Here is a 22,081-nt window from a genome sequence, read left to right on the forward strand (position 1 = left end):
ACCTCAAGGGGGTAATGTGCCAAAATTGATACCACATGGGGGTCATCTGCCAAATGGTGAAAGCACAAGGGGGTTAAGTGCTATTTACCCTTAAATATATTGTATGGTGAATCATTTAATGAAACGTAGTCACTCTCTGCTTGTGAACTGAAAGACATGTTTCCTTTTATGTAATTAAGTTGTACTTCTTTTTTGAATATTTGAAAATTGAAGGTATTTTTAAAGTGTCATTAAAACAATCAACAAGGTTTTCAAGGGGGGATGGGAAACTTGTGAACACTCTGTCTAACCTCTCTTCATATTTTCATGTGAATTCTTTTATAATAAGAAACTCTGTTTCATATATAGTTTATATACATCTCTCCACTCCAAAAAGTACTTCATTTTTCCAATTTCTCTACCATATTGATTCTTTAACAAGTAAGAAAACAAGTTATGAAAGACATGTCATTGTTTGTTCTCAAGAATTCTTTCGGAGCAAAGATGAAGAAAGGCTTCAAAAACTTCTGCAATGGCGAAGGCTCCACCTCCACCCTCGACCAGAACAAACTCCACCTCCTCATCGGTGGCGGCACCCCCACCGCCGCAGCGGCCGCCACGTGCATGGCGGAACGCGGTCGTTTAGAGAAAAGCCGCCACCCCACTTTGGAGGAAATGATTCTTCAGCTAGAGATGGAGGAGCAGCAGAAACTAGCTAAAAGTAATAGTAATAATAATAGTAGTAATAACAACGAGTTTCATCACAGAATGTCGTGCGTGAACAGCTCCGACATACTGAAAAGCGCGAGGAACGCGCTGAATCAGTACCCTAGATTCTCTCTAGACGGAAAAGATTCCATGTACCGGTCTTCCTTCACGAATAATTCGGCAGCACCTATTAGAGCATCAAAACTTATGCAAAGCTCCACAAAAAAATACGACGATTTCGAAAAAAGCCGAAAGAAATTGCCATGTGTGGTAGGCGGGGAGAGTGTGATTTGGTGCAAACCGGGGGTTGTCGGGAAACTGATGGGATTAGATGCAATGCCAATTCCATTGAACAGTAACTACAGAAGGGAGAGACTTAGCGCCATTATAAAGAGGCAGAATCTTCGTAAAAGGCAAGAAATGGAGATTAGATCAAGAACGAGGAGAGTCGTCGGATCTTGCTCGAGAACCGGTTACTGTGTTACGAAGCAGCCTTTGGAGTTGGATGTTACTCGGTTTTTGTAGAGTATATATATGTGTATGTATATGTATGTCTTTTGTTGGATTTGTTTTTGAATTAATGATTAGCTTATTGAGCATGTAGATGGAATGATAAAAACTTAATGAAATTGTTTTCCATGATGCACACGTTCAGTCCCTCAATTCAACTTATATATATCTCACTCCTCCCACAATCTCTCTATTTTTGAAATAAGTAAATCTCACCCCGAAGTGGATGCCGACTTGCACGAATGATGAGGCGACGGCGGATTGTGCCCAACTTCGGAGGAATTTCCAATGAATCTGCATTACATTCAATAACCCTCAATCTGCTCCTCAAAAAAATTTCGATATTCACACCATTAAACTTCAATATTTATATGTATAATCATCGTCTTATACAAAAAGGGTTCCACGACTTACTCTATTTCAAAATTCTAGATCTAAAGATCCATATATGGTGCATCACCAGAGTCCAGAAGTGCCTCTCGACGTGGCAAATCACAGGCATACACGAGCTTTAGAACTTACGGAAATTTAGGTATAAAGTTTTGTTTTACCTGCGCATTAATATCATAAAGGAGAAACGATAAGTCCAAATGACTTGGTGAAAAACATATGATTTAGGAGTAGGATGAAAATGAATAGAACATGTAATAGTCGTGAATATGGAAGTCAAGAAGAACAATAAGTTCAATATCGGATTCCAAGAGCGAGTATATAAAGATCTCAAGGAATTCAATAAACATTAGATTCAAGTTCGAGCCAATGAAATATTTATTCTCGGAAATCATTCAAGACAATAATTTGAGAATAAATATAGTTCGATATTGAGTTCAAGGAATATGTCCGGCCAAGGAATCACGTATAAGAATTTGCCGTGAACGTAGCAACCCAGAGAAATGACAAGTTCAAGATTTCAAGAACGAGATTATGCAACGTTCCAAAATACAGATATGGAAATAACAATAATAATAATGCAAAAATAATATTCGATTCACAAACAACGGATATATGAACCACCCGGGAAGCTCTAACACTGAAAGTGCTTCGAAGGTTAAGTCCAACTCAGATTCAGACGCTCGGAGAAGACGAAGATAGGCTACACCAAAAATCAGCTACCATTCTCCTACTCAAACCTACTATATATATAACCCTAAAAGTAGAAAGTGCTAGCTAAGAATAGAAAGTGCTAAAAGGGAAAACACGATTATAGAGTTTGACGGGAGCTGAAGGCCCGCCCTTCGAGTGCCACGTGTCGCCCTTCCATTCGTTGGAGCTGTAGATAAAAAGACCTAAAATTGCTACTGACCTTACTAATAGAAACGTGTTTCTGTATTGCGTTTTTACTTAACACGACATTACCCTACAATATTAATTCTGACTCGATAATTAATAACAAATTGCATGCATTAAGATTGCATGGCCGATTCCTTCTTCCTCTTCTTTCCTCTTCTGTTACTTCGGATTTGCACGTAACAATTCGTCCTTCTCAAAATGTCCTTGTCCTCAAGGACAAAACGATGGATAACGCCGTTGAAAATCTTCATAGTCCTCCCGAGTTGAATCCTCTTCGGCCAGATTGAACCATTTGATTAGGAGTTGAGTTGCAGCTCGGTTGTTGCGTTTCACTATCCTGCGATCAAGAACAAACTGTGGTTCAAGTATAATGTGCCCGTGTGCTGTGATTGAAGTGGGAAGGTGTTTTTGACTGCTATTGGTGCCTATTTTCTTCTTCAATTGAGAGACATGAAACGTGGGATGGATCTTAGATCCCTCTGGCAAATTCAGTGTGTAAGCAACCTCTCCAACTCTGCAGACAACTTGATATGGCCCAAATATATGGCAGATAGCTTATGGTAAGTGTGACCCCTCACTGACTGCTGCCTATAAGGTTGTAGCTTCACAAAAACCCAATCTCCCTCCTCAAAGAACCGTTCACTCCTTTTCTTGTCAGCTTGGACCTTCATTCGGTTCTGTGCCTTTTGAAGGTGCTCCTTAATGACTCTGAGTGTAGCTTCTCTATTCTGTAGGCTTCTGTCCATCATGTCATTAGGGGATTCCATAGGTAAGTAGGGTAAGTGTATGGGAGGTTTCTGCCCAAACATGGCCTCATATGGGGTGGTGTGGGTAGAAGAGTGGTAGGTGGTGTTGTACCACCACTCTGCTAAGGAAAGCCAATTGATCCATTCCTTGGGTCTGTCACCAGTCATGCACCTCAGATAGGTTTCTAAACATTTGTTCACCACTTCAGTTTGGCCATCTGTTTGTGGATGGTATGCAGTAGAAGTGTGCAGTTGAGTGCCTTGTCTTTTGAAGAACTCTTGCCAAAAGTTGCTCATGAAAAATGGGGTCTCTATCACTTACAATCACCTTAGGGATCCCATGCAGTTTGTATACACAGTCGATGAAAACTTGTGCTACTGTACTGGCTGTGTAAGGGTGTTTGAGTGCTATGAAGTGTGCTCCTTTGCTCAGCCTGTCAACTACTACCAAGATAGAATCCTTCCCCCCAGAAATAGGTAGTCCACCAATAAAATCAATAGAAATTTCTTCCCAAATTCTGTTTGGTATAGGTAGAGGCTGCAACAGTCCTGGGGAAGCTAGTGTTTCCCCCTTATTTCTTTGACACACATCACAATGCTGAATGAACTTATAGACATCATACTTTAAACCCTTCCAATACAATATTTGTTTAAGCTTGTGTAATGTGCTGTGAATGCCAGAATGTCCTCCTACTGCTGAAGCATGGTAGTGGTGAAGAAGTTGTTGTTTCAGGTCATCTTGAGATCCCACCATCAATTTTCCTTTTCTGAACAACAAATTGTTGTCCCAAGTGTAAGTTGTCCTGAGATTTGTTCCATCCTTGATGGCAGTTATGATCCTTTCCAGCTTAGGGTCAGTGGTATAGGTTCTCTTGATTTCCTCTACAAACTCACATTGGTGCCATGTGATAGTTAACAAGGTAGAATCTGTCTTGACTCTAGAAAGACCATCTGCTACTACATTCTCCTTTCTCTTCTTGTACATAATGGTGAAATCATATCCCATCAATTTCACTAGCCATTTTTGTTGAGCTGGAGTAGACACTCTCTGATCCAAGAGGTGTTTCAAACTTTGGTGGTCAGTTCTGACTATAAAGTGACTGCCTATGAGATAAGGCCTCAATTTTCTAATGGCAGTCACCAAGGCTAGTAATTCCTTCTCATAGGTGGATAGCCCTCCTTGCACTGTGGTCAGTGCCTTACTCATAAAAGAAATAGGTCTTCCTTGCTACATGAGGACTGCCCCTAATCCACTGCCAGTAGCATCAGTTTCTACTACAAACTCCTTAGAAAAATCTGGTAGTGCCAGCACAGGTGTTTGGGTCATAGGTTGTTTGAGTTCTTGGAAAGCTACTTGAGCAGCTTCGTTCCATTTGAAGCTGTCTTTTCTCAAAAGTGCAGTAAGAGGTTGTGCTATCTTCCCATAACTCTTAACAAATCTTCTATAGTACCCTGTCAAGCCTAAGAAACCTCTCAGCTCCTTGAGGGTCTTTGGTATTGGCCAGTTTACCATTGCTTGAGTCTTGGAAGGATCTGCTGCCATAGATTCTGGAGTAATAACATGTCCCAAGTATTCAATGGTGGAAGTGCCAAATGAACACCTGCTATTCTTTAAGAACAACTGGTTCCTTTTTAAAATCTCCAATGTCTCTCTAAGTTGTGTCAGATTAGAGTTCCAATCCTTGCTGTAGATTAAGATGTCATCAAAGAAGACCAATATGAACTTCCTCAGTTGGTGTTGAAACACAACATTCATCAAGCTCTGAAATGTAGAGGATGCATTAGTCAATCCAAATGGCATCACCAAGAATTCAAAGTGGCCATGGTGTGTTCTGAATGCAGTCTTCATCACATCTTCCTTTTGCATTCTGATCTGATGGTAACCTGATCTTAGATCCAATTTAGAAAACACACTGGCTCCAAGCAGTTCATCCAAAAGCTCTTCAATGACTGGATTAGGGAATTTATCTTTAATGGTATGTTTATTGAGTTCCCTATAGTCTACACACATCCTCCAAGTGTGGTCCTTCTTCTTAACTAGCACCACATGTGAAGAGAAAGGACTAGAACTTGGTCTGACTACCCCAGATTGTAACAACTCCTCAACTATTTTCTCAATCTCAGTTTTCTGAACATTGGGATATCTATAAGGCCTTACATTCACTGCTTTTGTGCCTTCCTTCAAGTGAATTCTGTGATCACGTGACCTGTTGGGTGGTAGAGTCTTGGGTTCATTGAACATAATTTCATACTCAGTAAGCAATTGTTGTAATGGTTGATCCATGTGGGCCTCTAAAGATTGAAAGCTTGCCTCAGTGCTTGCTGGACCCCTTGCTGACTCCTCATACTCTTCACATTCTTGCATGGCACCAATGCATTGATATGCAATTTGTGAAGGGTTCCGTAAGATCCTATTAAGCTTTTTGTTGGAGATCATCTTAACATTGTTCTGATGAAGACCTATAAGCATCACTTTTCTGCCCCCATAATTGAACTCCATCCTCAATTCTTGATAGTTACTGACTATATATCCAAGAGTTGCCAACCACTGTATGCCTAGTACTAGATCACAAGTACCTAAAGGAAGTGTCATCACATCTGCTGTGAATTCCACTCCATGCATTTTCCACACAAATGCTATGCATTTGTACTGACTTCTCAGACTGTTTCCCCCAGCTACAGTGACTGAGAAAGGTTTAGACTCCACCAACTTACAACCTAATAGCTTAGCAGTTTCTAAGTCAATGAAATTGTGAGTAGCTCCATTATCTATCAGGATTCTAATGGTCTTTCCTCCGGCTGACCCTTTTAATCTCATGGTTTTGAAATCATGAGCTCCAGTGATGGCATGAACAGACACATGAGAGATGGGTTCCTCACCTTCCCGCTCTTGTCTGTCCTCTGATGTCATTGTAGATGGAGATTCAAGTTCACTTCCAGGGCTTCCTTCCTCATCCCCAATCTCCATTACATACATCTGTCTCCTTTTAGGGCAGTGATGATACCTAGAGTACTTCTCATCACACCAAAAGCAAAGTCCCTTAGCTCTACGTTCATCAAGGTCATGATTAGGTATTCTTCTGTTTGGGCTCATGGATGGGTTTCTGGGTGCCTGGTGGTGGGGTTTTTGTAGGATCGGAGGTGAGTAGTGAGGGTTAAGGTGAGGTTTGGGTGGCTGGAAGTGAGGGGCGTGAGTAGGGCTTCGGTTAATAGGCAAGGGGTTAGGTCTGTGGTGAGTGTAAGTGGCTCGAATAGGTGGTTGGGTACTGCTTTTCCTTGGTGAGTTCATCTCCATGGACTGCTCTTGCAGCTTGGCCAAACTCACTACCTCCATCATGGTTTTAGGCTTAAACATCCGAATAGGAATGGCAATTTCTGGCTTCACCCCCCCTAAAAAACAGCTCACTGCCTGAGCTTCTGAGAGGTCCACACTTTTCATCAACACATCGAATTGATCCAGAAAATCTTGCAATGGCCCATTCTGCTTCAGATTCATCAACTCAGACATGGGATCTTCAAAGAGTAAGGTTCCAAATCTGCCGTTGAGGGCTTGTATGTACTCCTCCCAGTGAGGAATCTCCCCAGTGAGTCTGGCCTTCATGTACGTTTGATGCCACTGCAGAGCCCTTCCATCCAAGTGCATGGAAGCCAGTTTAACCTTAGATCCGGCCGGAGTTTCATCTACATCGAAGAACTGCTCACATCGGTACACCCACCCCTTCAGATCTACACCATCAAACCGTGGAAACTCAACCGAAGAGCACTTCGTCGGCATCTGATACTCCATTTGCCCTTGGTTTTCCATTCGGTTCCTTCTTCTATCTGGATCTGGTGCTCGAGGCTCCTCTGCTGCTGGATCTGGAGCTCCGGTGAGCTTAGTTAACATCACCGCCATTCCAGCTCGCATCTCCTGCATGTTCCGGCTGCTTTCTTCCCGACTTTTATCATTACTCTCAGCTAAGGAGTGGATCTGATCTCTCAACTGATCCATTTCCTTGTGCAGCTCCGCATATCGAGTTCCTTCTGCCATGACTACTCTTCCTTACCTCCAGATTCCGAGCCGCCGAGGATCGACGGCTCTAATACCAACTGCAACGTTCCAAAATACAGATATGGAAATAACAATAATAATAATGCAAAAATAATATTTGATTCACAAAAAACGGATACAGGAACCACCCGGGAAGCTCTAACACTGAAAGTGCTTCGAAGGTTAAGTCCAACTCAGATTCAGACGCTCGGAGAAGACGAAGATAGGCTACACCAAAAATCAGCTACCATTCTCCTACTCAAACCTACTATATATATAACCCTAAAAGTAGAAAGTGCTAGCTAAGAATAGAAAGTGCTAAAAGGGAAAACACGATTATAGAGTTTGACGGGAGCTGAAGGCCCGCCCTTCGAGTGACACGTGTCGCCCTTCCATTCATTGGAGCTGTAGATAAAAAGACCTAAAATTGCTACTGACCTTACTAATAGAAACGTGTTTCTGTATTGCGTTTTTACTTAACACGACATTACCCTACAATATTAATTCTAACTCGATAATTAATAACAAATTGCATGCATTAAGATTGCATGGCCGATTCCTTCTTCCTCTTCTTTCCTCTTCTGTTACTTTGGATTTGCACGTAACAAATTAGGGTTCCAAGTTCGAGCCAAGAAAACGAATATGCTCGTAGAAAATAAAGATCATATTCCGATACAGATATAATCAAGATTTCAATTTTCAAAGGATTCAACTCGTACAAAATATTTGATCCAAGAAACGGAGATATTAAGCGCAGGTAGACATGACCACGGTTTGGTTCGGTTCCGATTTTGGAGGAACCAGAACCGAACCAAATTTTTCCGGTTTTTTGCGGTTCGGTACTTTATGGTTCCCGGTTAGAACCGGCCGGTTCTTACTTTTTTTTTTCTTCCTTTTATATATAAGTTAAAAAAAAAAATACCTAGTTTTAAAAAAAAAATTCGTGTAAAGAATACTTCAAAGACTTATACAAAATTAAAGTTTTTTTAAAATAGTTAAAGACAATATTTTTTTACTTTTAACAAATATTTTTTTACTAAAATTAATTTTGTTTTTTACAAATATGTTATTAAATTTCCTAAATTGAGCCCTAGTGTTATTTTCTTCTATATATTGAAATAATTTTTGAAATCGACTCTTGTGAGTCAATAAACTTGGTTCGAAAAATTTACACTCTTTTGTAATTATTATAAACGCGTTTTATCAATATTAAAGTTTGTTTGACTTTATAATTAATTTTAAAAATTATACTTGAATTTATTTTGACGAAATGATCTGCATATGATTAAACATATATATGTGTGTGCTATGGTGGGCAAATACAAATACATTCTCTCTCACGCAGTAACGCACTGACACACACACACACACACACCAGCCGTTTGAATAATTTAATTTTTTCTTTTTTATAAAAAAAAAACCGGTTCGAACGGTTAGAATGTCGGTTCTAACCGCCGGTTCTTGGTTCCGAAAATAGGGAACCGAAACCGAACCGGTTTTCTCGGTTCCGGTTCCGGTTCCGGTTCCTATTATGATCAAACCGGTTCTGATTTGCTTCTAAAACCGTTGACCCCAATTTGGTTCCGATTCCGGTTCCGATTCTAACCGAACCGATGGTCATGTCTAAACACAGAAAAGAAATTGGATAAAAAGTCGTAGTTTATCATCTGGAGTCCGAAGCTAGTGCTGTAGAAACATCTTTAAACTTAAAAAACATAAATCTTGAGCGAGAGGTTTACTCCTCTCAACACCTATACAAATGTATATCACTAAACAAGATTTCAACCGCTAATATCAGAATATTATGCTCCACTATATCACATATAGTCAATATCTTAAAACATATATTAAGAATTCCCTAGCGTTATTAGCATATTCTAACAATCACTTTGATCATTGTACTTGTCCGAATGACCTAAACGATATCTCAAATTAAATCCATCATTTGTATCTACAAGTTTACAGAAGACTATAATCCCAAATTATATTCCTAACACAGAAATAACAGCCTAAAAGATGAATACGGAAAAGTGGCATATTCTCGAACAATTTGTTAGTTGTCACAGTTCATTTGGAAAATCATAATAATTGGCACGCTAATCCAAATTGGTCAAATGAAATCTAACAAGATGATAAACATGTTCAGTGTAGACTCTAATCGCAAATCATGAGTCCGACACATTCAAAATAGCCCTAGAAGGTGATTACAGAAAACTGCCAAAAGTGTTATGGACAAATTCGTTGTTGACGCAGTTGATTTATAAAATCTTAACAATTTGTACGGTTATCCAAATTGTCCAAATCGTACACCAAATTAAAAATCCTTACAACTTAATCTACAATTCCTTAGAATACACATAGCCCAAATTATTATCCCAATCTATCCTCGGAATAAGCGTTGCAACAAATATAGCTTCCCTTAGTTCCGGCAAGCGAGGTGAACTTCTCGCCAAATTCCGATGACCACTACCGACGAAAACCATCCAGAACTACCACCACTGGAAAGCTAACTCATCAAGGTTTCTAACAGCATCTTCGGATCATCTTTAAGAGCTTCGTTCAATTATTTCATTGAAGATCCAAAAGGTCTGCAATATGAATTATGGGCGGCTCATCTTCTTTGCCAAACTCCGGCCACCACCACCGGCGACCGCCGCTGGAAGCCACCATCACTGATGTGATTCTGATCTCTTACGGTTTCTACCGGTGTCTCCGAATAGTCGTAACTCAATTGATAAAACCTTACATCCCTTTCTTTGAAGAATCCACTAGAAGAATCAATTTAGGTCTTATTTCTCCTTCAACCTTTTCTCCAATTCCGATCTCTTCTTACAATTTGAAGGCATTGCAAATGATCAGATCAACAAGGAGAGAAGCATCGTACGTGTAGTAAAGAATACTAAGGCAGAAAGAATAGGGTGGGTTTTGGGAGAGAAGCGTTGTATAATTATAATTTCTAGTCCCAAAAAAGTTTAAGATTTCAATTTTCGTCCCAAAATAGTGTTTTCCATTACTTGCTAACGGACATGTAATGGCGGAGACCAAAAGTGTTTAAAATTAAACCTTAGTGGAAAACATTTTTCAGTTTGGAACAATGGGGACCAATAATGAAATCATGACAACCATGAGGAACCAAAAGTGTAATTCTCCCGATAGGTTTTGGAAAAATTTTGATCGAAGAAAGAGGAAAGTTGATGACTCTTCACTTCCAAGACACGTGTTTGTCTCTCATATTGATCATTTATTTTCTAGGGAAAATTAGAGAAAAAACCGCATCTAGGAAATATAGTTAAGGAAACATCATCTCTAAAAAATAATTAGAGAAAACCCCCTTAGCTAATATATCCACCCATGTGATATTTTCATAATTTCAAAATTACCCTTAGTTGTCTATTATAAACTTTCAAAACCCTAATCTTATTTTTAATTTTATTCCGCCGCTTTCTCGTTTCTCTCTTCTCTTCTTCTCTGCGTTTCTCTCTTCTCTTCTCTGTTTTCTCTCTTCTCTGTTTACTTTTTTTTTTCCTTTTTTTTCTCCGTCAATCTTCTCCCCGTCGCCGCCCCCATCGCCGCCGGAAGATGGAGAAAGAAAGAAGAGGAATTACTCATCGTTGGCGTGTGGAGGACAAACACTCTTCTTTCTCAACAACATGTGCCACCCCGTCGGCATGTGGAGGAAAAAAGAAAAGGAACAAGCTGTTGAGAAAGAAGAAGAATCACTCGTCGTCGGAGAAGAATTACGAAATTATTGATGAAGGTAATTTTTTTTTTTTTTACTTTTATTGTTTTTTAGTGTTGGTTTTGTCATGTGCTCAGAAGAAATACCTTTGAATCGTTTTTTTTTTTTTTTTTTTTTTTGTGTGTGTGTGTGTGTGTGTGTGTGTGTGTGTGTGGACATTGAAATGCTAATTTGTGTTTTTTTGTATGAATTATTTATTTTATTCTTGTTAAGGATTGGTTGAATTGTGTGGTGCGACGGTGTGGTGACGATGGGGAAACATATGTAGGGTTTTTTGGTGGATCAGGCGGAGGACGACGCGTGTAGAAAAATTCGCACAGGCTGCAATCTTAATCGACTATGTACATGATCAATAGTCTATTAAGCTAATCGACTATGCTCTGGTAGTCGATTAAGGTTGATCAACTCCAATGTTTTATTTTTATTTTTTGAATTTTTTGTTAATTGACTCCAATTGTATAAATTAAATATAATGTTGGTATATTTTTTGTTTTTGTAAAATGTAGTTGATTTTGCATTTTTTTGCAGTTGTGATTTGTTATTTTTATTAGTAGATTCTTAATCGACTATGCTCTGATAGTCGATTAAGGTTGATCGACTCCAATTTTTTTTTTATTGGAGTTTTTGTTTATTGATTCCAATTGTATAAATCAATTATAATGTTCTTATATTTTTTGTTTTTGTAAAATATAGTTGATTTTGCATTTTTTTTGCAGTTTTGATTTGTGATTTTTAGTACGAGACTCTTAATTGCCTATGTTTCATCATAGTAGATTAATATATTGATATAGAAAAAATTAAAAAAAAAAGTTAAAAAAAAAAATTAAAGAAAAAATTAAAGAATTTCCTTAATCGACTATGCTTCATAGTCGATTTATCTTAATCGACTATGCTTTATAGGCGATTAATAAAACTGATACAGAAAAAAAAACGAAAAAAAAAAATAAAAAAAATCGCTGATGACCAGCGCGGTGATGATGTGGCGGGCGGGACAAAACTAGAAAAGATAATAGTCTGGAAATGGATGTGGACTTTTCTCAAATGGAGAGAAATATTTTTGGCCTCTCTCCATTAAAAGAAATAACGAAGGAGTTTCCTCAAAGAACCCCTATTTTCTAATCCTGTATCTCAAATATTTTCGGATTAATAGCAAACCAAAATCAGATATGTTATATCTATTGCTTATTTACATATGATAACACTCATATATTATACTATTAGGGTGCTAAATTATATATTCAAAGTTACTAAATCCCACACATAAATTAAAAAAAAAATCTCTCTCTACTCGTATTCTTTCTAAGTTCTGTCTAATATAATTTTATCAAAGCCACCTAAATAATTTTTTATGTAAATAATCATAAAAAATGAGTTCAATTTTGATTTAATATTTCTTCAATAAAATTAAGCCTTTTTAATTATTCAAATTCATATCAATTCGATTTTTTTTTTCTCAAACAAGTGAAGATTTTTCTCAAATTTGAACTTGGAATGCTAGGGACGTTTTTAGTGTCTGATTTTGTGAAAAAGTTAGAGAAAAAGAGGAAAAGTAGAGAACGGAAAGAAAAGATTTTAGAGAGATAAATAGTTTCAGTTGTGTGCATGATTTGGTACGATTGGTGTGAGATTTAACATTTCAGTATACTATTATCTATAATATTATTTATATAAACAAAATATAGACAAATGAATTATGGAGTGTTACACCTTGCATCTTATGGGTCTCAAAACGGGTAATTCGCCCGATTGCAACAAGTAGGTCTTGTTGGGCCTAATCTTGGAATCTTTATACTCAGGTCCACCAGGAGAGGCTAGACACGGCCATGGGCCGGGTTTGATCTGTACCCGGCCCGGACACCATTCCGACCCGCCCCGTTGACCAAGGAGGACCGACTAAGTATAGGTTGGTTTCGGGTCCCGATTATTTGGACTCGAAACTCGACGGGGGACCCGAGGGCCCGTCGGGTCAACCAGGATTTTAAGAGAAATAATCACAATCGACTATGTACATGTTCAATAGTCGATTAAGCTAATCGACTATGCTCTGGTAGTCGATTAAGGTTGATCTACTCCAGTTTTTTATTTTTATTTTTTGAATTTTTTGTTTATTGATTCCAATTGTATAAATCAAATATAATGTTGGTATATTTTTCGTTTTTGTAAAATGTAGTTGATTTTGCATTTTTTTTGTAGTTGTGATTTGTTATTTTTATTAGTAGATTCTTAATCGACTATGCTCGGGTAGTCGACTAAGGTTGATCGACTCCAATGGTTTTTTTTTTTTTTATATTTTTTTTTTATTTTGGAGTTTTTGTGTATTGATTCCAAATGTATAAATCAATTATAATGTTCTCATATTTTTTGTTTTTGTAAAATATAGTTGATTTGCATTTTTTTTGCAGTTTTGATTTGTTATTTTTAGTAGCAGACTCTTAATCGACTATGCTTCATCATAGTCGATTAATATACTGATATAGAAAAAAAATTAAAAAACAAAAAAGTTAAAAAAAAGAAATAATTTAAAGAATTAAAGAATTTCCTTAATCGACTATGCTTCATAGTCGATTTCCCTTAATCGACTATGCTTTATAGTCAATTAATAAAACTGATACAGAAAAAAGAAACGGGAAAATAAAAAAAATCGTTGATGACCAGCGCGGTGATGATGTGGCGGGAGGGACAAAACTGGAAAAGATAATAGCTGAAAATGGATGTGAACTTTTCTCAAATGGAGAGAAATATTTTGGGCATCTCTCCATTAAAAGAAGTAACGAGGGAGTTTCCTCAAAGAGCCCCTATTTTCTAATCCTATATCTCAAATATTATCGGATTAATAGCAAACCAAAATCAGATATGTTATACTATGGAGTTTTTGTGCATAAGAAACCAACCAAACATCTTTATTATTCTAGGTTTAGGGGCTATATCTCTTTCACCAATAAGCGCATCCCTTTAATATTTATTATAAACAAAGGAAACATTCATGTATATGCCAATATTAACCCCAACCATTTATACCAAATTCTTAATTGTAACCCCCAATTTAATCAATTTTGTCCACAAAAATCCAATTTTGACCACAAAAATTAAATTTTGATTCTTTTTTTTTTCAAAAACTTTTTTTTTCAAGAACTTTTTTTTTCAAAAAAATTTTGTTTGCCGCCGGATTTCGGCGTTGACCGTCGGTCAACACCGGTCTCCGGCGTTGACTTTTCGATTTATTTTTTCTTCCGGATTTTTTCGCCGATTTCCGACGTTGACTTTTTTTAGTGTTTTCTTAAGTTTTTTTTCTCTTTTTTTTTCTTGTTTTGTTTATTTTTTTTTACGTCCGCCGCTAAACGTTGACTGTAATTGTGCTGTCACTAACAGTAAATTAACGTAATTATACTGTCAATGACAGCTAATTAACGTAATTGTACTGCCGTTGACAATACATTTATGTAATTGTTCTGCCGTTGACAGTAAATTAACGTATTATTATTATTTTTTTTATTTTTTGTTATTATTTTTTATTTTGTTTGATTTGTTGACAAGGCAATGTAATTATATTACTGTCGTTGACAGTAAAATAACTGTAAAAACAATAATATTACTGTCAACAACATCAATATTATTATTTTTTGGGTTTTTTGTTTTGTTTGAGTTATTCACGGAGTAACGTAATAATATTACTGTCTATTATTGTAATATTACTGTAAACACAATAATATTACTGTGGTTGACGGTAATATTACTGTTGTTATAGTAATATTGCTGTCAACCACATCAATATTATTATTTTGTTTGGATTTTTTTGTTTGTTTGAGTTATTCACAGAGTAACGTAATAATATTGCTGTCTATTATTGTAATATTACTGTGGTTGACGGTAATATTACTGTTGTTATAGTAATATTACTGTCACTCACAGTAATATTAATTCTTTTGGCTTTTTATTATGTTTACATTTGTTGAACGGTCAACATAGTAATATTACTCTATTACACAATAATAATGAGTTTTGTTGTGTTAATATTACTGTACTAGAGATTAATATAGCAATATTACTGTGTTAAACTGTAGTTTAGTTAATTTTACTGTGTTTAACAGTAATATAGTTATATTACTGTCAATCACAGCAATATTGCTGTTTAAACGAACTTTTTTTTTTTCGAAAAAGTCAATGCTGGAAACTGACGAAAAAATCCGGAAGAAAAAAAATATTGAAAAGCCAACGCCGGAGACCAGCGGCAAAAAAAGAAATTTGAATTTTTCTTTTTGTATTTTGAAAAAAAAAAGTTTTGGGTCAAAATTGAATAATTTATGAAATTTGAGGTCAAATTGAAGTTAAATTAAGTTAAGAATGAAATTGGAGCATATTAAAGTATGAGGGGCTATTTTAGTCTTTTACAAAAATCTGAACCATGTGTGGACTTATTGGTAAATTAGTTTTTTGTCTAGATCTTTTTATGAATAAGTACTCATTGATGAGCTTATTTGTAATGACCCCTTATACTATTAGGGGGTGCTAAATTATACATTCAAATTTACTAAATCCCACACAGAAATGAAAGAAAAAAAACCTCTCTCCACTCGTATTCTTTCTTACTTCTGTCTAATATAATTTTATCAAAGTCACCCAAATATTTTTTTATGTGAATAATCATAAAAAATGAATTCAATTTTGATTTAATATTTATTCAATAAAATTAAGCCTTTTTAATTATTCAAATTCGTCTCAATTCGATTTTTTTTCTCAAATTCCAACATTATTTTAGTTTGGACAAGTGAAGATTTTACTCAAATTTGAATTTGGAATGCTAGGGACGTTTTTAGTGTCTGCTTTTGTGAAAAAGTTAGGGAAAAAGAGGAAAAGTAGAAAACGGGAAGAGAAGATTTTAGAGAGATAAATCATGAGTTGTGTGCGGGATTTGGTACAATTAGTGTGAGATTTAGCATTTTAGTATACGGGTCCATTTGATATACACCCCTAATATGGAAAATATATAGGGATATGTCCACCCCTAAAATTCTTCCTTTGAGATAACCCCCTAGAGAGGCAAAAATACTATTGTACCCTTAAGTGAAATTTCGCCCAACTGCATCAGCATTTCCGTCCTAGCATTCAGCATAATGCCTAACAACATTAGCATATTGGGCCTGCATTTATTATTTTTATAGATTTTTTTTTATTAAAAAAATATAAATGTTTATTTTATTATTATTTTTTATATATACCCTATTTTTTTATTTTATTTATTTATTTATTTTTTATTTTTTATTCTTTTAATTTTTATTTTTATAATTTTTTCTAATTTTTTATTTTTTTTAATTTTTTAATTTTTCTAATTTTTTTTTAATTTTTTTTTAATATATATATATTTTTTTTTTAAATTTACTGTATAGAAATTAGCTACACATGACCATAGTATACTACACATAAGAGCAACTCCAATGGAGTTATTAAATGGGTTATCAAAACCATTAACTACCATTTTGATAGTTCAAGTTAGAAATTTTCCACTCCATTGGTTTCTATTTTGATATTTTAATTTTCGAAATGTAGAAATACATCCGGAAGAAATAATGTCAATTGAAAATTACACAACTTAACCACCTAAATAGCCAATTAGAAAATGACATGTGTTATTTAAAATATATAATCACACTATTTATTTTTAATTATTAATTATTTGATATCTATGGTTGGAGCAAATAAATTTAGTGAGGTCTCAAACTAAAATATAAAATATCAAATAAATATTTGATAACTCATTTTGATATTTGTGGGTTGGAGTTGCTCCAACTATAGTATACCACATTCATGTATAGTTATATGTAATCATGTACTATCTTTTTACCCCAAAATTCATCTACACCAACAAGTAAATTCACAATTCTAATCTTGATATTATAAATCAACTAACAAAAAAAAAAAAAAAGAAAGAAAACAGAATCACAACATGCAAATAAACTTCAAAACATGAACACGCAATACATTAAAAAAAGACATAACATACATATATAGTGTTACTACATGTGACTATAATTATCTACAATTATCTATAGTTATATAAGTGGCATAAGTCTGTACTATTGTAGCATGAATGCAACTTCACATGGCACTTCTCTGTATCTTAGTATTTGCATCTCATAATGTTATACAAAGCAATACCTGTGACAAAAAAATACAAGTTAAAGAAAACGAAGAACAAAATGGAACAAGCGAATTATATTACATGAAAAAATACAAAAAAAAAAAACAATGAAAGATTTTTTTGAGAAATTTATTTTGGTGAACTATGGTCATATCTAGTTATGTGCACTCTTGTTACTGCATATGACTAGATATGACTATATGTAGTCAACTATAGTCACATGTAGTTATGTTCATTATTGTTACTATATATGACTACATGTATATGACCACATGTGACTATTTATGACTGCATGTATATGGCCACATGTGACTATTTATGTATATAAATAAAATTCATCTACAAACGTTCACAATTGAATCTACATATCTATAACTTTTAAACAATGTAGTTAAGGAATCCAAATATTTATACATATATTAGTTCGATAAAATTGAGAAAAAAATCAAATATTCTCTGCATGACAAGTGTTTTGTTTCCGATGCACGATTTCATCTAGTGTATCGTGTACGAATTAATGCTAAAGACAGATTGAAACTTTTATGAAGCAGAATAGAAACGAATATAATTTTTAATTTCATCGAGTTACTTAAGATTACCGAATACACCGGTCAACCAAGTATAAGAGTTCATAGAATATAACTCACAAACGCAGTCATTTCAGCAGTACTTTGTTAGTATTCTCCGTATCATGCCCATCCTGCAAACAAACCATGATTATAATACAGAATGTGAAACTCCAAAAAAAAAAAATCATGCAACAACAGTAAGAAAATACCGAAATACAAACTGAATAACTAGATATCCACTATATTGTAGCTAACACCGAGTTCGCTACAAGAATATTCAAACACAGCAACCCCAAATCGAAAACAATTAGTATGTTTCATTGTAGCATATCGACCACATTACCTTCTAAAAATGGAAAAGTAAAAATCCTCCGTAAACGGGGAAAAAAGGCGAAGAATTGTAATAAATTTGCCGAAACGGTTTCAATGGCAACATGACTTAATATATACTATTAATGATCATAAATTTCTTACTAAATAGAAGCAGAGTAAAGCATCCCAGCTTAGATAGATATTTACACCACCACTACCACCAATTTTAACACTGTTCCAATCCACCATATTATGAAATACAAATAGATCTACCAGAACTCAAGATGCAGGGGAAACCCTAATTAATGCCATCTATCAAACAAAACAAGATGCATGAAAACCTAATTACAAATTTCACCGGCAACGATAAAAAAAAATCAAACAAAATTCTAATTACAAAAGTTCAATCAATAACCTTTTGTACCATTGAATATGCGCCTCCAGATTTGTAATTTTTTTCAAAGAACCTCTCCCGTTCTCCTCCTCCTCGCCGCCGTCGTCCTCCTCGTCATCGTTGTCGATCTCCTTTAACCTTCCTCCATCCTTATCCTTTGCCGGCCTTCCGCTTCTTCTTCGCTGCCGCTGCCGCCATAGAGTTTTCCACTATGGTGGTTTTCTGTTTTGACAAGAGAGAGTTAGAGAAAGGGATAGAAAGAGATAGATGGCAATGGCGTGTCGGGATTGTGGGTGGGACTTGGGAGTGGAAGAGAGAGGCTAATGTGGTTAGGGTTAAATTGAAACTAAAAGGGTAAAGTAGGTATTTTATGTTGTTCAGCGGGTCTGTCAAACTAAGATCTGAATTTGGGTTTTTGACTGGTGTTTGGCTAAGTATATAAGATTTTAAAAGGAGCTTATAAGATGTTTTAGAGCTTATAATCTCTTCCAAAGTGTTTGGTAAATTTTTAGAAAAAGATCTTAATTTTTTTTAAAATAAGCTGTTGGAGAGCAAATAAGATCTTTTTAAATAAGTACCTCTACCCCACCTTTTTATTTAAGATCTTTTAATGAGTAAAAATAGGAAATATGCCCATTATCCAAACACTCTAAAAATTAATCTTAAAAATAAGATGTAACAACTTATCATCTCTTAAAACATCTTATCAGACTATGAGCTTATCAGCTGTTTAAAATAAGTTTAGCCAAACACCCTCTAAAACAAAAAAAAAACATTGGACCTCCTCTTATATATTTTTAAAACTAGGGGTATCCCTCATTTCCCCTTAATATACTATTATATATAATATTATTTATACAAACAAAATATAGACAAATGAATTACGGGGTGTTACACCGTGCATCTTATGGATCTCAAAACGGGTAATTCGCACGATTGCAACAAGTCGGTCTGGTTGGGCCTAATCTTGAAATCTTTATAATGAGGTCCACCAGGCGAGGCTAGACACGACCATGGGCCGGGTTTGACCCGAACCCGGCCAGGAGACCATCCCAACCTGCCCCGTTGACCAAGGATCCGGACCGACCAAGTATAGATTGGTTTTGGGTCCCGGTCCCAATTATTTGGACCCGAAACCCGACGGAGTACCCGAGGACCTGTCGGGTCAACCAAGAATTTAAGAGAAATAATCACAAAAAATGCAGAGTTTGGGGTTCGAACCCCGGGTGGCCCAAGTGTATCAGAAAAGTATTAACCACCCAAGCAAAATTAATTATTACAATGTCATTTCTAACTATAAGTATATAATTATAAATAACACTGTAAATTGATTATAATAATTGTATAACTAATATTTATTAAATTATTAATATTTTTTTTACTAATAACAATTGCTTATATATTTAGTTTTGAAAAAAATCAAAAATTACGATTTAATTTAAAAGAAGATTGAATTTTGATTTTTTTTAAATTTTGAAATTTTGAAAAATTTCTCAATTATTATTTTCACTTATAAATACCCCTATTCCAATCTTCACAACTTTCATTTTATTTAGTTTATGTCTCAAGGTCTTAATCGTTTCATTTTTTTCTAAAATTGTTTAGTGTTTAAATTCAAATTTTTTCTTTTGTAATTTTAAATTTAAGTTAATCTCAAGTTTTTTCAAGTTTCAATTTAAGGTTTTTTTTTTTTTTTTTTTTTGTGTTTTTTGGAAAAAAAAATAAAAAATTGAAAAATCGGTTTGGACCTGACCCGGACTCGGATCTGGACACGGATGGACCCACCTCCCCACGGGTCGGTTTCGGGTCCCCTAAAAGTCGGACCCGGACCCAGACCCAACTCGACCCGTGGCCATGTCTAGGCGAGACCATGATATTTTGGGGGGAGTGTTCGCCCGACTAACTCGAGCATGCTTCATGGGCTCCTTTTCTGGGCTGACTCAGATGAGGCCTGCTTCTCGCCTCACTTGGGCCTGATCCTTCTCTTATTTGCAGGTACTCTCATCCGCGTAATTGGGCTGGACTTGTCGTAAGTAGTCTGTCTCTAGGGCTAGGGGCTCTATGGTCAGGACAACCCCCATTAGACTCGGAGCAGATCCAGGTCCGTGTTCGGGGCGGGTCCATCCAGGTCCGGGTCCAAACCGGTTTTCTATTTATTTTTGTTTTGTTTTTGCAAATAATTACATGAAAAAATTTGAAACTTGAAAAAACTTGAGATTAACTTTAAATTCAAAATTAAAAAAAAAAAAGTTGAATTTAAACACTTAATAATTTTAGAAACAAAATGAAACGATTAAGACCTTGAGACATAAACTAAATAAAATGAAAGTTGTGAAGATTGTATTAGGGGTATAAAGTGAAAATAATAATTGAGAAATTTTTCAAAATTTCAAAATTAAAAAAAAACCAAAATTCAATCTTTCTTTTAAATTACACCGTTGAACCGTAATTTTTTACATTTTTCAAAATTAAATATGTATGCATTTGTTATTAGTGGTGATTTTTAATATTAATAAAAATGAATACGATAATTAATAATTTATTAATCATTAGTTATACAATTATTATAATCATTTTACAGTATTATTTATATTTATATGTTTATAGTTAAGATTGTTATAATAATTTACTTTGATGTCCGAAAGGCTAGTACTTCACTAACCACCCCGATAACCTGGGAAACAAGCCCTAAACTTAGCATTTTTTGTAATATTTCACATTAAATTCGGGTCCGGGTCCACTGTGGTCGAGTCGGGTCCGGGGCAGGTCAGGTTGGGCCGGGTCTAACCCGGCCCGTGGCCGTGTCTAGGCACCATCACCCTTATTTTTATACACTTTTAGTCTAGAAATAAAGACTTGTTTTTCCTTAAATCACCCCATATTTTAGCCAGTGTTCTAAAAATCGGTCGAGGCGGCCGATTACTCGGTATTCGAGGCGGATGATGTCACAAACCTTTACAATTTTGGTGTAAAGGTTTAAAAAGTCTATTTTTGATATCTGTGGCGGTTTTAGGCGGTCTGAGGCGGGTTGAGGCAGTCCGAAGCGATCTGAGGTGGTCAAACCTTGGAGGCGTGTCAAACTTTTGTGGCAAACAATCGGTCAAAAATGATTTTGTACTTTATTTTGTTTATGTTAATTTTTACTGATATGCTAAATCCCGCACCAATTTTACTAAATCATACACACAATTGAAATTTTTTCTCTCTAAAATCTCATCTTCTCCTTCTCCACCCTTCTTCTTTTTCCCTAACTTTTTCACAAAACCACACACTAAAAACTTCCATATCATTTCAAGTTCGAATTTGAGAAAAATCTTCATGTGTTCAAACTAAAATAAATTTGGAATTTGAGAAAAAAATTCGAATTGATATGAATTTAAATAATTAAAAAAGGCATAATGAAATTGAAAAATATTAAATAAACCTAAACTCACTTTTATGATTATTCACGTGAAAGATTAACGAATTTTGAGTGACTTGGAAAAGATCATCATAGAAAAAAATTAGAGAGAATATAAGTAAAGAGATATATATTTTTTTTAATTTATGTGTGGGATTTAGTAAATTTTCGTGTGGGATTTAGCATGCCCCTAATTTTTATTATTAAAAACCCCAATAATATATGCTTGTAATGTTCAAGAATATATTTAAATTCAATAGATTTGGCT

The 22,081-nt window shown here is 35.3% G+C and overlaps 1 protein-coding gene and 1 long non-coding RNA gene across 3 annotated transcripts; one reads left to right on the forward strand and one right to left on the reverse strand.

Annotated features, from left to right (window-relative positions):
• Positions 1-262: 262 nt before the first annotated feature.
• LOC148766857 (uncharacterized) lies at positions 263-1,335 on the forward strand. Its single transcript, XM_088825284.1, has one exon. It carries the CDS (start codon positions 436-438, stop codon positions 1,210-1,212), a length of 777 nt encoding a protein of 258 aa, XP_088681410.1. The 5' UTR covers positions 263-435; the 3' UTR covers positions 1,213-1,335.
• Positions 1,336-16,755: 15,420 nt separating this feature from the next.
• LOC105958066 (uncharacterized) lies at positions 16,756-18,493 on the reverse strand. Of its 2 annotated transcripts, XR_001172805.2 has the most exons (3): positions 18,435-18,493; positions 17,786-17,838; positions 16,756-17,155 (listed from the first exon to the last, which is right to left on the reverse strand). It is a non-coding gene; the product is annotated as an uncharacterized LOC105958066 (long non-coding RNA). The 2 variants fall into 2 exon arrangements; XR_016034265.1 differs by having other exon boundaries at positions 17,786-18,491.
• Positions 18,494-22,081: the final 3,588 nt, after the last annotated feature.

The sequence above is a fragment of the Erythranthe guttata genome, chromosome 11, assembly GCF_056151865.1.
Source record: "Erythranthe guttata isolate IM_541 chromosome 11, IM_541, whole genome shotgun sequence".
NCBI classification, from domain to species: Eukaryota; Viridiplantae; Streptophyta; class Magnoliopsida; order Lamiales; family Phrymaceae; genus Erythranthe; species Erythranthe guttata.

Bases quoted from the DNA above. Each gene is read 5' to 3' on its own strand.
- LOC148766857 (XM_088825284.1), top strand. From the start codon at position 436: ATGAAAGACATGTCATTGTTTGTTCTCAAGAATTCTTTCGGAGCAAAG.